This window comes from Glandiceps talaboti, chromosome 9, assembly GCF_964340395.1.
Source record: "Glandiceps talaboti chromosome 9, keGlaTala1.1, whole genome shotgun sequence".
Lineage (NCBI taxonomy): Eukaryota > Metazoa > Hemichordata > Enteropneusta > Spengelidae > Glandiceps > Glandiceps talaboti.
In genome coordinates this window covers 951,557-971,465 of record NC_135557.1, presented here as the reverse complement: position 1 = coordinate 971,465, position 19,909 = coordinate 951,557, and the positions used below count along the sequence as shown (strand labels likewise).

Sequence of the window (19,909 nt, the reverse complement as noted above, 5' to 3'; positions counted from 1 at the left end):
ATATAAAAATATATTTTATTTTATAGAAATAGTAGATGATAACTAACGCAATAAATAGCTATAAAATATCATTGATTAACATTATACCAGATCTATACTATAAGGTTGTCTTAATCGAAACACTAATTTGCTATAAGGAGTATATTTTAATTGTTTGATAAATTCACTAATTTCTATTTTATTTAATTCCATCCCGTAGTTTTCAATTATCTCTTTAACATCATTTTTACTTGGTGTGTAATAGAGAACAAGCATGCCAATATTTTCTCGAAATGTCTTAGCGATACTCGTATATTGCTGTGTAAGTACCCATACGCGAATATTATCATGACGAGCTGAAAATGCCAACTTTGTTAAAATATTGACACAAGATTTGACATCTCTCGTGAAAGCACAATCATCTAGTATGATTAGACTTTTTGTATTTTTATAACACTCATACGCGAGTTCAATACTTTCATTTATTTTTTCTATGTTGGGAATTATTATGATAATATCCGAGTCTTTATAAATAATTTTTTTATCGTAAGCTTTATTGTTTATGAACGTCGGGCAGATTATGATTATGTAATTGAAGACATTCTTGTAATGCGTCTGTAACAGTTGCATAACGAACTCTGTTTTACCCGAACATGTCAGAGCACTGATAAGCATATTGAAAGGGGTTCAAGCCAGATCATATTATTAATTTGAGTATCACGAAATATATTTGAGTATTAATATATAATAGATTTTAATTTAGATCCTTCAATATTAAGCTTGGCATCACTTATGATGAAAATATTTGCAGTTATTTTTTCTTGTGGGTCTGTATTATCTCATTTAATTTCCAGTTGAACCCCATCTTTTGTATTCATGACCTTTAGACCACTACCATGAAACGTATTATCCTTAAAACTTCTTAAATCAATAAACAAACAGTACTTATCTAACAAAAAAGTGGCCTCGGTTACCTTCTCTAGTTTATCAATTGCTTTACCAGCGTAGCAGCAGAACTCAGGTGCCATGAAATAACGTCTGGTTTCTTCCCAAAATTTTCTAGGAGATAATCCCTGTGCATACACTTTATTTGCGATACCTTCTATCGTTATTGCAACAGAATTAATACTAGGATTAAAGAATAGTTCAGAGTCTAAATCCTTTTGTTGCTGTGGTTTGCTGAATAATACGAAAATTCCTTTCAAGCTTCTAGGTGGTATATTAATGGTTTCGTTAATAATTGTATCTGTACCAGAGAAGTTAATTGTTCTGAAATGCTGGATATGTTCGTAGAGAAAACTTTTACCACTGTTGTAGTAACCCTTAATTTCCATATATCTAACTTTGGGTCTCTTATCGTCTCATATTCAAGCAGGGGCATGAGGCAACAATTCTGGTGAAACTCGAAAATGATAATGATGTCATACAGGTAATAAAGGCCCAAGTTATCTATGAGTCACATTTACATACTTACTTCATTCTTTATTTATATTATATTTCAATAAACTCATTATACACGTTATAAGGCCAGAAATGGAATGATTAAAAATATCATATGTATGTACTTGTACACTTTCTGATCTTTTAAAAAAAAATGAAACATTTTTTTGTAATAATCACAGAAAAAAAGTTTATATAAATATAGAAGACTCCAAAAAAGAATAAAGAAAAAAGAAAGTATATGGATAGACATAGTACAAAATCGACGCTTAGTGCGCTCGCGACAGCTGACGCATGACGCGCTCCACTGCTTGGCAAGCTCGAGCTCAAACGTATTCCTTGCTTAAACTTGTAATACAGAGGGGTAGGACACGACATCAAATAAACCAATCAGGACGCTTCAAATCGAACATGTGACCATGAATTTTCTCTCGAAGCTTGATACCACCTGCTGCCCTCTTGTGGTGAGATATATATTTCGCATGCTGCAGTACATTGTGGCGTTTGCGGGACATTAAAACAGATAGCCAAACAGCACATTATTTGAAATGACGCTCCGAAACGTCGCTTCTTTTGTGGGGGAAATAAAGAAAAACGCAATTGATAACATCTTGGTTTTTATCAATATTTGGTGCGAAGAGTTGCGGTAGGCTCGAACACACAGTCGATTCCGGTCTATATTATTTTCATAAAATTACGTAAAAATAATCATTTAATATTAGTCGTCATATCTGTGTCTCTTCAAAATATACCTTTGAATGAAAGAGAGAACGTAACAACATCATTTGACTGAGTAAACAAAGTACTTGTAAGTTTGCCCAAAACAGAAAGCGTCCGTGAACGAGGGCAATGTGGTTTCACGCATACGACGAAAAAGAACACCAAAGTGTTCTACCCTTTCTTTTTTAGCAAATTGAGCAAATGGAGCAAATGCTGAGCTCGTGGAGGTTGAATTTTCAAATTCCATGATTCGAATCATTCGATCTCACGATCGCGCGACAAGACAGAGAAATAAATTCTACGACCGTTGGGTCGCTATTCAATCGGTACACTCGCTCCACAACAGTGTCCCGTATATTGTATTTGTATCAGCGCGATTCGATCGAGTTAAATATATGTATTTCTCTGCATATTATAATTATATATTAATTAGCGATTCAAGATACTGAATATAATGATAAACAAGAATTTGACGGAACTTGTTGATGTTGTCTATATTCACGGCAATATTCAATATTGTTATTGACACCAGAATTGTTGCCTGAAGCCCTTGATCCAAGTTGAATGTTTGTTAAAGTATAATCCCAACCATCTGTGTCTTCACTCACCAGGATTTGATTAACAGGAGCAATAGTAAGCTCCCATTTGATATGACTACCTAAGCTCGAAGGATATACGGCTCAATGACCATTTGTTATAGGATGTAATTTTGCAAGATCGATTGCATATTTTTTACTGTATGCCTATGAAGTGCAGCCTCTCCTAAGTAATCCCCGCCACCGACTCCATCAATATTATCACTTCTCAATTTTCTAAGATTTTCTGACTGAATTCCATACAGTGTTTTGTTTATTCTATCCGAATACAGATCTTTATACGTTTGTACTAAGTTGTAGCCTGTTAAATGCATTAGGATTTCCCCCTCGAATTTTTAAACTAGTCGACTGATGACGTTGGCAGACAGGTTTTGAACAACAAAGTTTTTATTATGACCTTCTAGTTTAAGATCAAAGACGAGATTGAATTTATCTGTTAGAACAACAGTGTCCTCTAATTTTGAGTAATCACCTTGAAGTTCTTTATTGTAAGGCACTTTCTTATACTATACTATAATAATATACTATAATAATAAAATATATATTTTTTTTATTTTCGTTTAAAAAATCTGTTCATAAAGGTACACTGCTATTGCAGTTGCCAACAACCATACATGCTCACCTATAAATCCTACAACTTGCCCCGCTGTTTTTAAAACAAACGACACAATAGAGCCAATAATACCCGGTAGTGCCATCGCTGCTTTATTACCGAGCCATTTTAATGCATCCGCAACACGTTTAATAACTGCTTTGACTGGACCACTACTACCGCCACTACCGCTTCCACTAGTGCTACTAGATTTGGTGGGTACTCCTATTGTAATGGCTATAGCAGTTATGACTAAACCGAGAGCCGTTGCCAATGAAACGATAGTAACTCCATTGCATTTGAAAAGAATTGTTAGCTTATCTTTAATAGTGAGTTCTGGGTCTTTGAGTACTTCATTCAAAGCAGATGTCTCAGCTAACTTATTGCGTAAACTATTAGATTCTTTATTATATTTTAGGATATGAATCTGAAGTCTGCCTAATTCCTTTTTTTTCGTCTTGTGATAATTCTTCGATTTTTTGTCGGTTTTCTAATTCTTTTTTTCTATCATACAACTCTTCTAAACTCTTGACTGCCGTATCAAGCTCTTTACCCATGACTATATATTCAGGATTAAGTTCATTCCATTCTTCAATTTTGTTTTCAACCTTATCGATTTCATCTTTGTTACCTGCAGTATCTCTTCTGAGATAGGCCTGGTAGTGTCTTAAATGACCAATCATTGGTGGTGTGAGATCTCTAGCTTCAACTTCATACACATTTAAAGGCTCTTGTTTATTGACATTTTTCGATTTATACAAAGTGTCTAAGAAAAGCCTATTAGCAGCTTCAGTACCAATTCTACCTTTTATTGTACTATAAGCTAAAAGTTTACCTTTTCTTGTAATACGTTGATTTTTTATTTTATCATACAACTCTCCATCCTTTCCTACATTATGTATTTGTTTCCAATTCACTTCGATTAACTGTCGTGTCACTTTTTTTGATAACTGCGTCAATAGTTGATAAGAATAATTCAGTTTTTTGTTTAGTAAGTTTATCTACTCCTATGAATGATGTTTCTTGCTCCTTTGGCTCCGTTGGCTCTGGCCAATCTGACAAATCTATCAGATCTGACATTTCATAATCTTCATTAGGGTTTCCATAATTTACATTTACTTCATTTTCTTCGTTTATCTCAAAAGTATCAAAATCAGCCATCTTAAATAAAATCCTATATAAATATGTAACTTAAAAATATTACCCCGACTATTATTCCAATCGTTGAATATTCATGAACAATGTCATGCTCGGGTGTTATTATACTCGTTTCAACTGCTTCAACTGCATGGGGGCTGTCAAGCGGTAGCAGTCGTTCAACTGGACTGTCGAGTCGTTGCACTGGGTCATCATGACCTTCCATTTCCTTTAATGCTGTTTTTTTCACGTCATTATTTATGTTGTTATAACCGAACTTCATATCTTCTGTCGCCTGTTGTAAGAAATTGTTATAACCCGCCACATTTGTATTCAAATTTATAATCATTTTACTCGGGATTAACCATAAAGAAGGAGAAATGGCTAGATCTAACTTTACCCTTGTTGCATTGATTACATTTGGTAACGAGGTACTATTGTCCTCGTTGATGCCTCTCGTCTCGTCTTCAAGTAATGCAACCATTTTTTGTCTCGTTTCTTGCCCGGCACCGCCAGAATAATATGGACTTTTTGGTGAGTAGTCACTATTGTCAAAAAGGTCTTTGTCTTTATAGAAATCTTTATAAGAGTCATTGGCTTTAATTTCATACATTAATGAGTCTGTATCTGTAAATAACAATTTACCTCGTGGTCCATATTTTTCTTTTATATAGTTGTAATGAAAGTCATACATTAAAGTTTTAGACAAATCAAGAACACTCATCCCAACATATAAGGGCTGGTTTAGGGTTAATCGTTCTTTTTTGTTTTCCACTACTACTAGACCTTCGGTTATAATTCTTTGCATAACAAAAGTTGGTTTAGATACTAATTAGTTCCAGGGCGCCCTCTAGGGGCCCTGGAACTAGTGAATTTGTATGCGTTCTTACTTTCTATCCACTTTCGGTTTACAACTCTGTAGGGGGTCGCCACACAGTTTTCTTCCGGGTTTCCCAGCATGCATTGCAGCAAACGCTACCCGTGTATGGGGGCCCCCTATCTCGACGCTATTTGCGTAAGCTAAAAACTTGTGATAGCTGACAATATCGTGTTGTTGGAGGTGGTACTGTACTAAAAGTTGTGGAGTTGAGGGGTCATGTTTAAATGCTGACTCATTACAAAGCGCATGGTTAACAAGAACGTTCTGGAAGCGTGATTAGCGATCACAGTACAGTAAAGTTGAGTTTACGATGTGTGAACCTGTTTTGATCGAATTTGTGCATCATTGGATGTGATTTTGTTAAATTAAGGGACAGATATACTGGTATCACTCAGCTTGTATCTGTGTACATTGGTATCAAAACATTGTATGTGGTCGTTAGTTTTGTGCTCGACTACTCCCTTTATCTTTTGGCGTAATCCTATAAAAAATCATGCTACTCATTTCTATGCATCAACATTGTTGTCGGTATTTCTACGTAGCCTCCAAAATTGTGCTCCTTTTGATTTTTTTCTTGATAAGAAACAGGCACTGTTTGCATGCTTCTGTGTATGCAGTGTTCTCCACAAGGGTTTTTTGAGGGGCGCACCGCCCCTGTTTTCATGGACCGCCCCTTTGTTTGCGTTCATCGCCCATTTGTTTTGGCGTGAACGTCTTTAAGAGATTCTATTCAATGCTGTTAATGAAGGAAGTGAACAGAGTCACTGCGTCTGTCATCATTTATGAACTTATTTATCGCCTTGATTATAACAATGGTTGCCGAAACAAAACCAGTAAATGTAGTACCGTCGTATAGTAGAAGGTATGTTGGTAGTTTCTATGGCCGGGTATATCAAGCCCGTAATTTCCAAGCCTTCCCGTATACGCAATACACAGTACGCATACGATGTACGATGTCACGGCAATTTTCGCACTGTATCGATACATACGAACAAAAACCTAATATTTATACATGTTCTTTAGAAATAACTCCGGTACGGTTCCATGGTAAAATTAATGTACTAAATGATCACGTTTGGATGTGAATCGTGATCGTAGTACCACGAGGTAGCTCCGATGTGGCAGCCATGTTTGTTACTGTACATTTGCACTGAACGTATTCGGTTATTCTTAGCCCAAATTCGTCACATTAAAAATGTACGTATTTCCGGCAAATTTGGATGAAAAATCATTTTCCATTCATGAAAATTAAAAGGATATCAAATTTTAGAGAAATAAAGGAAAATGAATTGTTTTCAATTAATTTTTATGAATGACATGGATATTTACAAGGTGAAACCAACAACTCAAAACTCAATACATGTACATCAACAATGCCATGTGTTGTGTGTGTAAAACATGCTTGCCAACATTACTGTATGTGTAACTGTCAACCTCCTTCCTGAAATTTTTACATTGTCAATTATGTTAAAGGTTTGGAAATTGGTGATTTCAACACATTTCAGTAATTTTAGTTTGCTGAATGAATAAAATAGGAGTTTTGATTTTGGAAACTTTTTCCACTTCCTAATATTATGATCTGGAAATATGATAATGATATGCAAATAAATATGCAAATTAGGGCACCCCTTTATTTCATATAAAATATCGTGCTACTTATTTCTACATCAACATCCACCTCGGTATTTCTACATCGCCTCCAAAATTGTGCCAGTTGAGAAATTCATGTCCAACTTGTTAAAACAGCTACCACACTCAAAGGCACCCTAATAGACCACATCTATGTCAAATCTGCACACTCACCTATTGGGAAATGCCCATGTCATGCAAACATATTACAGCTACCATGATCCTGTAATATACCAGATGTCTCCCAACCCTTAGGTATGTAACCCTGTTTCACTGCCACACTATCCTACCCTCAATATATCCACTATCGGCCAATTTACACCAATCCAAACATCATCTGATTGCCTCTTCATGTCCCCAACTGTGCCCTGGAACTACCTTTTGCTGGCAAATGCATACTAGTTTCTTGAATTGTTTTTCTGGTATGCATAATTTTATACTAGTGTTTACGTACATTCATCATAGTACGCCCAAAGACAAAGTTATTCATGAATTTGAAGAAATCTTTTTCGAATGCATTTCTTGCTTTCTTTCTTTTTTCTGTGTTAAATAAGATGTATCGCGACATCCATTTTGATTGGTTGAACTCAATGGCTTTGTGAATTTTGGTGACTTTTAAACTGAGTGATAAATATTGTTTTAAGTTTTGAAAATGAAGAATATAATTCTTTTTTGGTCTTAAAGTTGTGGTTAATTTCTCTATATTTCCACATTTAATGTTAAATAAGTCACGTATCTTTTTATTATGCGGGGATAACATGTCTTCAGTATTAAATACATAGTTTCTCAGGTGCTAAAGGATAGTCATTGTGAAGATCATGCAACTCATTAGGATATTCAAGATCAACTTCAAGAATTAATCCATGGTCACTTTCGTTGGTGTACAAGCGAATCTATATCAATCCATTTAAATCCATGTGTTGGTAAAGATTGAGTCATTGCCCAACCATAGAGATTATTAGCATCTAAATACATAATGTACTTTGTTTCCTGAGTTGGATCATAATCTTTCATGTATGGATTGTTTGCCTTTGCAAGACCAGTGGATATATAAGAAATACCTCCACGAAGACCTTTTTCTATGAAGAGATGCATATCTATATCAGTTAATAGTTTGAGATTAATTTTAGTCATTTTTAGGCATGCATCCCAGGATAACCCAGGAGCACTGAAATAATGACAGAGATCAAGGTTATAGTATACATTACATGTCTTTTGGAAATTTTCAAGTACATCAGTTAATAAAAGTACATCGGTTTTAAGGTATAAATCATGATAATCACCCATCTTTTGCATATTGAAATGCTTCCAAATATCTTGTGCATGCTCATAGTCTTCATCAGTTATACCAGCGTCATTTAGAATGGAATAGGATTTTTCCTTTAGTGGAAGACTAACATCATTGAATTTTTCAATGGAATCCATATAGTCATAGGGGTATATACCCTTCCTTGTTAGTAGTTTTAGGCTGTTTGGTAATTCCTGTTTTGTGTATTTGAAATCACTTGTGTCACCTACGAGTTTTTCTAATGAAGCATTTAAGAAATTTAAGCTATCTATAAAGACTAAATGAGTACCAACCATTATAGCCATGAACTTTTCCATAGAATGTGGGATAATATTAATTTTTCGTCAAAGTGTTCAAGGGTTTGAACAATGAAATGACTGTCATCTCCTTTTAAATTGTGGAATACGACAGGTATTTTTTTCGTTACTTGAAAATTGATATTACATGTTTCATGTGCTGAACCACGGTATTTACCAGTAATATGACAATGGTCGCGAACTCGTATGTCATCTTCGTATAATGTTTCACAAATATAAATCTGCATAAATAATAAATGGAGCATTTAATTGTTTTGGGTAATTTTTTTAAATGATAACCACTTGGTCTTTTCTGTTGGCATTCGTATAGCTTGTGTGCCATTTATTTCAAAACAAATAGGAATGTGTTGGTTTAAAATCTCTCCAGTTGTAAAATGTTGTAAACAATATCTACAGAAATGCTTTCTTTATGGTTTGTTATACCATGCATGAATCGATTAAAATCTTTATCCAAACATAATGCCTTTTATCACCATGAATTATTAGTAGTAAGTCAAGGTGATCTTCATAAGTTTGTTTACTAACATAAATTGGATATGCATTTTTATTTTTATAACCAAATACAGAAATAGATATATTATTTTGTTTTTCAATCTTTGGAATTTGTTTTATAGTAACTGGGAATGTTATTCCTTTATAAACTACATCAATGATGTGTTGACTGTATCTAGATGGTCGATTTTTATGAATTTTGACTGGAAACTTATATGCTAAGTGACACCATCTAAAACATTCATTGTTATTCTTTTGTATATTTATAAGGCCTTTCTTTGGATTTTGTAACTATTTTGGTAATTTGATATATGAGTTACCTTGTAAAGGGTTGTATCTTGCAATATTTACATACAAATTAAGAAGTGTTTTTATTTGCCAACCAGATCCTTCACGCAACCATTTGGCAATGTGTTCAATAATTCTTTCAAAACTTGCATTCATTTGTTCCTCTATTTGGTCAGAATTTATAATTTGTAATGGACTACTATTAAAATAACCATCACTTGTTATCTCCTCCATATCTTTACCACTTTTAACAAATTTTATCTTCAAGGTTAATATATTAATTCCACCTGTATCTTGTAAACTTTGTTTTAAGATTTCTTTTATTAACAATTTATTTTCAGTTAATTGTGTTTGAGGTTTGTTCTCAGTTATATCAATTTCATATGATTTCACATATCCTTTAAAAGCTCTCTCGAGTTCGTGATATCTGGGTGGCATAAAAACACCACCTACATGCCGGTAGCCTCTGTTAATAAGAGTTTGATATGTATCATTACCTATTTTAATCATACTTTTGGTGATAGGATTCATGATGTATTCTTCTGTTAATGGTCGAGGAAGATTATCAGGCACCGGCCAATCCAAGATATTCTCTTCCCTTAGAGTTGTGGTGTTAGGAATGGGTTGTAAAACACCATTCTGTATAAGCTTAAAGTACACACGACCACCAACTTTTTATCATTCGGTTAGTGAGTGGATTCCGAATCTTATCCATGTTATTTAAAGTGTATGTAAATAGGTTTCCCATTGTTCCGACTTTTTGCCTGCAAATGATGTAGTTTTAATGGGTGGTTAAAGATTTGTATGACATTTTTGACAAAACTACTATATTAATAATGAAAAATTGATTTTTTTGGAAATCTGTAATGAGCATTTTGCTTCGGGAGTCTTCGGAAAATTGCGTCACAGCCGGAACACGATCGCAGTGTCCTAGTTTTTTAACCATGCCTGAACGTTGTGTTGTAGAGGGGGACGTCAACGATTGAGTCTACACTGATTTTCTCACAAAAGATTTGGAAGTTCTAATGAGCCTGCTTCTTTTCAACATACAGAGGATAAGTTTCCAAACGTTTTCAATGATGTCTTAGTACTGCACAGCTCTCAAACTCACGAAAAACGATCATGAATTATAACATGTTGTGTCCTCGTGCATGGTGTACTACATACATGTACATGTATTACTGCACTAGCAATGATGACGTTTCTTTTGTTGGCTGTGATTACGAGTCCTAATGTTGAATTGAAAGTTATTACACCAGATAAGAAACATAAATTACACTTTCAAAGAACATACTAGTATAACGTTACGAGCTGGTACCGTATAATGGGAATTTTTACTTGCGATAGCAACGTCTTCATAACGGCCCACTGCTCCGACGAACAACAAAAACGAAACATGCTCATACCTACTAAGGTACTATACGCATGTAGTACAGTGCACTAAGTCTTCCTTTTAGACATATTCATGACCTTATTGTATGACTTTGGTTTCCTTGTCAGTGAATGAAGACCAGTCATTTATAAATGCAAAATTTAATGCATTGTTCGCAAGGTTGAGAGCAGTTGGATGTGACTGAGAGTGAGATCAGAGCCAGAGGTTCGTTGGGCTGTATACTAGCGTGTTCTCCGGAGCGTGTCTAGTCAAATGTCCTGTGGCTGTACTGGGTGCTCTAGCGGTAGACCTCCGAGTCGCCTTGCTACCCAGGAACGCTGCAGTGTATGGTCAGTGCTCACCGTCAATAAATTATTTGACCGTTCCTGAACTGTTTTGATTTTTTTCTGATAATGATGATTTCACAAAATCCTTTAAAGTTTGACAACCGATCATACCTTCAATTTTACATCGACGTTCACATGAAATATATGAATAGCGGCTCAAACCACAGGCATTTGATTCCTGAGTTATGTCTCAGAATGTTTCAATTAGAATACAATAAAATGTCGAGAGTATCGTGAATATTGACATATTTAGCCAACTATATATGAAAGGGGTAAAATTACACTTGTTTCTGTGATCGCGCAGGTTCACTCACCGCGAAAGAAGACACAGGGTATGAAAGGCAGCCGCCATTATTAGTACCGTACATAAACATGAACTTTCAACCGGCCGTTGTAGTGGGCAAACATTTCGAATATTTTACCTTCCGTCCCTTTGTGGTTTAAACACATGTTAGCGTACACACATTGTGTAGTCAGGTAGTCAGTAAGTCGATTGTAACCCCACTAAATAGTACTACTGTTACGGTGTTACGATCTCAATGGGACAACTACTTTCGAAATTTCAACCCAATGTTTTCCTTCATCTGCTAATTTAAAATATCTACTTTTTATTATCATAACTTACCAGTCAGTATTATTTAGTCTGTCGACAATAACATCGTCAATGACCATTATGCTTGTCTGCAGCTTGGGATTGCTGTTTGGCTGTAGTCGTGGTTTTGGTAGTGGTTCATATAGAAACGGTACAATACAAGCATCCCCCACTATCGCATCATCTTCGTCATCACTAGTACTGCATTTATTGTTGTCATTGTCAATTTTGACTTCTAAATAGTGGAACGTGGTTCCACTAGAATGGCTATCCCTTGTTATGTAATCGGACATATTTGAAGTTCGTCCCAGTTGTGACGTCATGAAATACATAAACAACTTCGGCAATTTCCGGAATTTTTCCAAAAAAAATCATTTTTTTTATAATTAATATAGTACTTTTGTCAAAAATGTCACACAGATCTTTAATCACCTATGAAAACTACATCATTTGCAGGCAAAAAGTCTGAAAGTTTGGAAACCTATTTACATACACTTTAAATAAAATATATTTTATCCATATTTATATAATATATATTTTATTTGTTCAATTGGTAATTCACAACTTACAACTTTTCTTTATATGTCTATACAATGCAAAATTACTACCTAATTCTAAACCACATTCACAGAAATATCTCTTGGGTTCTTTAACACAAGGTGTTCCTCTGTTAAGATGTTTCTTTAAATGACACTCATATTTATATGCAAACCCATGTAAACTCGGTAAAAACACGATCACATGGTGGACATGCATCAGGATATTCACATTTTTTATTCTCACAGGAGTGTTTTATATTTGTATGTTTAATAAAATTATGTTTATGTTTAAAATGCTTGTTACAAATTTCACATTTGAATTCAGGCACTGACTTACCGCAAGTAACACAGTTATCTCTCATGGTATATACTACTATAAATCATTTGTTCAAATGGTTGTCTTAAAGGTCATAGAGGTGAAGGACGATGAGTCATTCACAGCTGAGCCGATTGTTATGTAAATGTATTGACCTTTGAACCCTTCCACACCAATTTGAACAATGGCCGGGAGTAGTAATAGGTTGTCGGTCGTTGCACTGTCTTTTCAGATACCCTTAACTATAAAACGACAGTGAACGACAAAGGTCATGTTTGTAAATACTAAAATTTCATATAGATTAGACCATTTTTTTAAAGTTAAAATGGTTAAATAAGGGGTATGTCGTTTGGTGGTCCAGTAACCCCATTTTATATACTACTTATTGGTATTTGAATTGCTATTCAGTGTACACACATATTGGTATTTGAATTGCTATACAGTGTACACACACACACATATTGGTATTTGAATTGCTATTCAGTGTACACACATATTGGTATTTGAATTGCTATTCAGTGTACACACATATTGGTATTTGAATTGCTATTCAGTGTACATGTACACACATATTGGTATTTGAATTGCTATTCAGTGTACACACATATTGGTATTTGAATTGCTATTCAGTGTACACACACATATTGGTATTTGAATTGCTATTCAGTGTACACACATATTGGTATTTGAATTGCTATACAGTGTACACACACACACATATTGGTATTTGAATTGCTATTCAGTGTACGCACACACACTTATTGGTATTTGAATTGCTATTCAGTGTACATGTACACACATATTGGTATTTGAATTGCTATTCAGTGTACACACATATTGGTATTTGAATTGCTATTCAGTGTACATGTACACACATATTGGTATTTGAATTGCTATTCAGTGTACACACATATTGGTATTTGAATTGCTATTCAGTGTACACACACATATTGGTATTTGAATTGCTATTCAGTGTACACACATATTGGTATTTGAATTGCTATTCAGTGTACACACACATATTGGTATTTGAATTGCTATTCAGTGTACGCACACACACTTATTGGTATTTGAATTGCTATTCAGTGTACATGTACACACATATTGGTATTTGAATTACTATTCAGTGTACACACATATTGGTATTTGAATTGCTATTCAGTGTACATGTACACACATATTGGTATTTGAATTGCTATTCAGTGTACACACATATTGGTATTTGAATTGCTATTCAGTGTACATGTACACACATATTGGTATTTGAATTGCTATTCAGTGTACACACATATTGGTATTTGAATTACTATTCAGTGTACACACATATTGGTATTTGAATTACTATTCAGTGTACACACATATTGGTATTTGAATTGCTATTCAGTGTACATGTACACACATATTGGTATTTGAATTGCTATTCAGTGTACACACATATTGGTATTTGAATTACTATTCAGTGTACACACATATTGGTATTTGAATTGCTATTCAGTGTACACACATATTGGTATTTGAATTGCTATTCAGTGTACACACACATATTGGTATTTGAATTGCTATTCAGTGTACACACATATTGGTATTTGAATTGCTATTCAGTGTACACACACATATTGGTATTTGAATTGCTATTCAGTGTACACACACACACATATTGGTATTTGAATTGCTATTCAGTGTATACACACATATTGGTATTTGAATTGCTATTCAGTGTACACACACACATATTGGTATTTGAATTGCTATTCAGTGTACACACACACACATATTGGTATTTGAATTACTATTCAGTGTACACACATATTGGTATTTGAATTGCTATTCAGTGTACACACATATTGGTATTTGAATTGCTATTCAGTGTACACACACATATTGGTATTTGAATTGCTATTCAGTGTACACACATATTGGTATTTGAATTGCTATTAAGTGTACACACACACACACACACACACACACACACACACACACACATATTGGTATTTGAATTGCTATTCAGTGTATACACACACACACATTGGTATTTGAATTGCTATTCAGTGTACACACATATTGGTATTTGAATTGCTATTCAGTGTACACACACATATTGGTATTTGAATTGCTATTCAGTGTACACACACACACATATTGGCATTTGAATTGCTATTCAGTGTATACACACACACATATTGGTATTTGAATTAATATTCAGTGTAATTGCATTGGTTTGACATTTTTCACATCTTTCTTAATGTTGTCTTTATTTCAGCTGTTGTCAGGGATATTGAAGAATGTGATGAAGAATCATCAATTGATAATATTTTACACAGTTTAATGGAGAAGAATATTGTAGAAGAGAAGTTTTTGTCAGATTTAGGTTTGGATGATGACAGTCCTAGTAAAGGAAATGATCCAACATTGTCAATGCAAGTCAGACATCAAAAGGTAAATTTATCTCTGAAATAGACAAATTCATGTCAACAGACAGACATTAAAAATTTCAATGTGTCCCTTCCTTCGAGTCACACACACACACACACACACACACACACACACACACACACACACACACACACACACACACACAACCACCTAATGTACAGAATACACATACAGTAATACACCTGATACAAACCACCTAATGTACAGAATACACATAACAGTAATACACCTGATATAAACCACCTAATATACAGAATACACATACAGTAATACACCTGATATAAACCACCTAATATACAGAATACACATACAGTAATACACCTGATACAAACCACCTAATATACAGAATACACATACAGTAATACACCTGATATAAACCACCTAATATACAGAATACACATACAGTAATACACCTGATACAAACCACCTAATATACAGAATACACATACAGTAATACACCTGATATAAACCACCTAATATACAGAATACACATACAGTAATACACCTGATACAAACCACCTAATATACAGAATACACATACAGTAATACACCTGATACAAACCACCTAATATACAGAATACACATACAGTAATACACCTGATACAAACCACCTAATATACAGAATACACATACAGTAATACACCTGATACAAACCACCTAATGTACAGAATACACATACAGTAATACACCTGATATAAACCACCTAATATACAGAATACACATACAGTAATACACCTGATACAAACCACCTAATATACAGAATACACATACAGTAATACACCTGATATAAACTGTGCACCTAATGTACAGAATACACATACAGTAATACACCTGATATAAACCACCTAATGTACAGAATACACATACAGTAATACACCTGATATAAACCACCTAATATACAGAATACACATAACAGTAATACACCTGATACAAACCACCTAATATACAGAATACACATACAGTAATACACCTGATATAAACCACCTAATATACAGAATACACATACAGTAATACACCTGACATAAACCACCTAATATACAGAATACACATGACAGTAATACACCTGATATAAACCACCTAATATACAGAATACACATACAGTAATACACCTGACATAAACCACCTAATGTACAGAATACACATGACAGTAATACACCTGATACAAACCACCTAATATACAGAATACACATAACAGTAATACACCTGATACAAACCACCTAATATACAGAATACACATAACAGTAATACACCTGATATAAACCACCTAATATACAGAATACACATACAGTAATACACCTGACATAAACCACCTAATGTACAGAATACACATGACAGTAATACACCTGATATAAACCACCTAATATACAGAATACACATACAGTAATACACCTGATATAAACCACCTAATGTACAGAATACACATACAGTAATACACCTGATATAAACCACCTAATGTACAGAATACACATACAGTAATACACCCGACATAAACCACCTAATATACAGAATACACATACAGTAATACACTATTGAATAAAGTATGTACTTTTCTGACAAAAATCCCAGTGGGTAGGACGAAAATCCCAGAGTATAACTTACTATAGAGCCATAGGACACAACTTGCCCTATCGTCAGAATTTATCGTAACGTGTGTAATATTTCTGCATTTTTAAATCAAGTATGTTCATTATATGTTCATAATTTTGACCATCCCAAACAAGCAAATTTTACAATACAAGGCAATAACTCAGCTAAATCTTGCTCGATTTTCAAGCTGTTTCCACAGAAATTGTCGGCTTTCGGTTGAAAATAACGCTATCGGACCTTTGACCCTTACCGATGACGTGGTGCTGTTTAAACAACAAAACACTGATAGTACCCGATGAGGGACTTTGGTAGCTTTCGGTGTAACGTTGAAAGTGCTAGAGACCCTTGTAGCGTACCCGAGGCAAGGATCAAAATGTTAATCCACAGATTAACACATCGAACAATAGCCATTACCAATCTGTCTCTTAGTTGTCTGTGCTCTACCCTTACACTTCACATTTACACACACGCATGCACATATACATACACACATTTGCACACACGCATGCACATATACATACACACATTTACACACACGCATGCACATATACATACACACATTTACACACACACATACACATACATGTATGTGCACACACACTTTTTCATTTACTGATTACAATTTTTGAACCACTGTTCAAGCTCCTATCAATGACTTTGACAGTGTGATATACTTACACAGTTCCTATCAATGACTTTGACAGTGTGATACATTTACACAGTTCCTATCAATGACTTTGACAGTGTGATAGGAACTGTGTAAGTGTATCACACTGTCAACGTCATTGTACGGAGCTGTCTGAGTGGTTTATGTTGGTTAAGTATGGTTTGTATTTTAAATATTGGTTATCTATGGTTTATATTGTTTAACTATTGCAGGTAAAAGAAAATAGAGAAAAAAGAATTAAAGAAAAACAGAAACAATTGAGAGAGAAACAGAGACAAAAAGATGCCCAGTTCCAGGCACAACAAATGATTGTGAAGGAAGAACGACACAAGGCAATACAGAGGAAGAAAGAAGAATCCCTAATACAGCAAGAAATGACCAAGATTAGAAAAGAAATGGAAGAGCAAAGACAAATGGTTGAAGAGACGCATAGGAGGTAAGAATTTATTAGACAGACTATCAGTTTTATACCATTTACTACATGTAGTATAAACTTGTGTAGCATCCATGTTGAATCAAGTTTAAATATCCAATTTCTAAGGCCATGTTTTTGCTATATTGGAATTTTTTTCAGTCTTCTGTATTCATTCTAACTAACCAATCAAACTTTATCTAACTAACCAATCAAAATATGTAACTAACCAATCAAACTTTATCTAACTAACCAATCAAACTTTATTTCGGGAAAGAAAAGAATGCAACAGCGCTCAACATTCCATAGCTAAAACAGAGAGGAAAAAGATAAAAGATAGACACAAAAACATCCCATAGATAGAAATAAAATACACACAAAAACATCCCATAGATAGAAATAAAATACACACAAAAACATCCCATAGATAGAAATAAAATACACACAAAAACATCCCATAGATAGAAATAAAATACACACAAAAACATCCCATAGATAGAAATAAAATACACACAAAAACATCCCATAGATAGAAATAAAATACACACAAAAACATCCCATAGATAGAAATAAAATACACACAAAAACATCCCATAGATAGAAATAAAATACACACAAAAACATCCCATAGATAGAAATAAAATACACACAAAAACATCCCATAGATAGAAATAAAATACACACAAAAACATCCCATAGATAGAAATAAAATACACACAAAAACATCCCATAGATAGAAATAAAATACACACAAAAACATCCCATAGATAGAAATAAAATACACACAAAAACATCCCATAGATAGAAATAAAATACACACAAAAACAGTAATATGAAACAAATAGAACTTAAAAAAAGACAAACTGACAAATACAGACATGCACAAATACAACAAATCTCTATACAGTTTATGAATCCCTATATAAAGGATTGTATCGGAATTAAGCACTGCTAAAATCAGACCATTATAACTATTTCTAATATGTTCAAATAATTGTACATTGAAAGTGGGGATTGCATAGTACTGTGATGCAAACATTGAGCTAGTACTGCATCAAAATACGGAAAGCATTATTGTAAGCAACTCTTAAGATTATTTAGACTCTTACTGTACAGTGACCACAGCTGAGAGCAGTACATAGTAGTAACCCATACATAGTAGTAACCCATACATAGTAGTAACCCATACATAGTAATCCATACATAGTAACCCATACATAGTAGTAACCCATACATAGTAGTAACCCATACATAGTAGTAACCCATACATAGTAGTAACCCATACATAGTAATCCATACATAGTAGTAACCCGTACATAGTAATCCATACATAGTAGTAACCCATACATAGTAGTAACCCATATATAGTAGTAACCCATACATAGTAGTAACCCATACATAGTAGTAACCCATACATAGTAGTAACCCATACATAGTAATCCATACATAGTAGTAACCCATACATAGTAATCCATACATAGTAGTAACCCATACATAGTAATCCATACATAGTAGTAACCCATACATATTAGTAACCCATACATAGTAGTAACCCATACATAGTAGTAACCCATACATAGTAATCCATACATAGTAGTAACCCATACATAGTAGTAACCCATACATAGCAGTAACCCATACATAGTAGTAACCCATACATAGTAGTAATCCATACATAGTAGTAATCCATACATAGTAGTAACCCATACATAGTAGTAACCCATACATAGTAGTAACCCATACATAGTAGTAACCCATACATAGTAGTAACCCATACATAGTAGTAACCCATACATAGTAATCCATACATAGTAGTAACCCATACATAGTAGTAATCCATACATAGTAGTAATCCATACATAGTAGTAACCCATACATAGTAGTAACCCATACATAGTAGTAACCCATACATAGTAGTAATCCATACATAGTAATCCATACATAGTAGTAACCCATACATAGTAGTAATCCATACATAGTAGTAATCCATACATAGTAGTAACCCATACATAGTAGTAATCCATACATAGTAGTAACCCATACATAGTAGTAATCCATACATAGTAGTAACCCATACATAGTAGTAATCCATACATAGTAATCCATACATAGTAGTAACCCATACATAGTAGTAATCCATACATAGTAGTAACCCATACATAGTAGTAATCCATACATAGTAGTAATCCATACATAGTAGTAACCCATACATAGTAGTAATCCATGCATAGTAGTCATCCATACATAGTAGTAATCCATACATAGTAGTAATCCATACATAGTAGT

The 19,909-nt window shown here is 34.0% G+C and overlaps 1 protein-coding gene across 1 annotated transcript in view; it reads left to right on the top strand.

Annotated features, from left to right (window-relative positions):
* Positions 1–19,909, top strand: part of LOC144440422 (coiled-coil domain-containing protein 191-like) — a 53,336-nt gene that overhangs the window by 10,555 nt on the left and 22,872 nt on the right. Inside the window, exons 2-3 of the mRNA XM_078129794.1 lie at positions 14,785–14,960; positions 17,424–17,647. Of these exons, the coding sequence (XP_077985920.1) occupies positions 14,785–14,960; positions 17,424–17,647 (400 nt within the window). The remainder of the gene's footprint in view (positions 1–14,784; positions 14,961–17,423; positions 17,648–19,909) is intronic.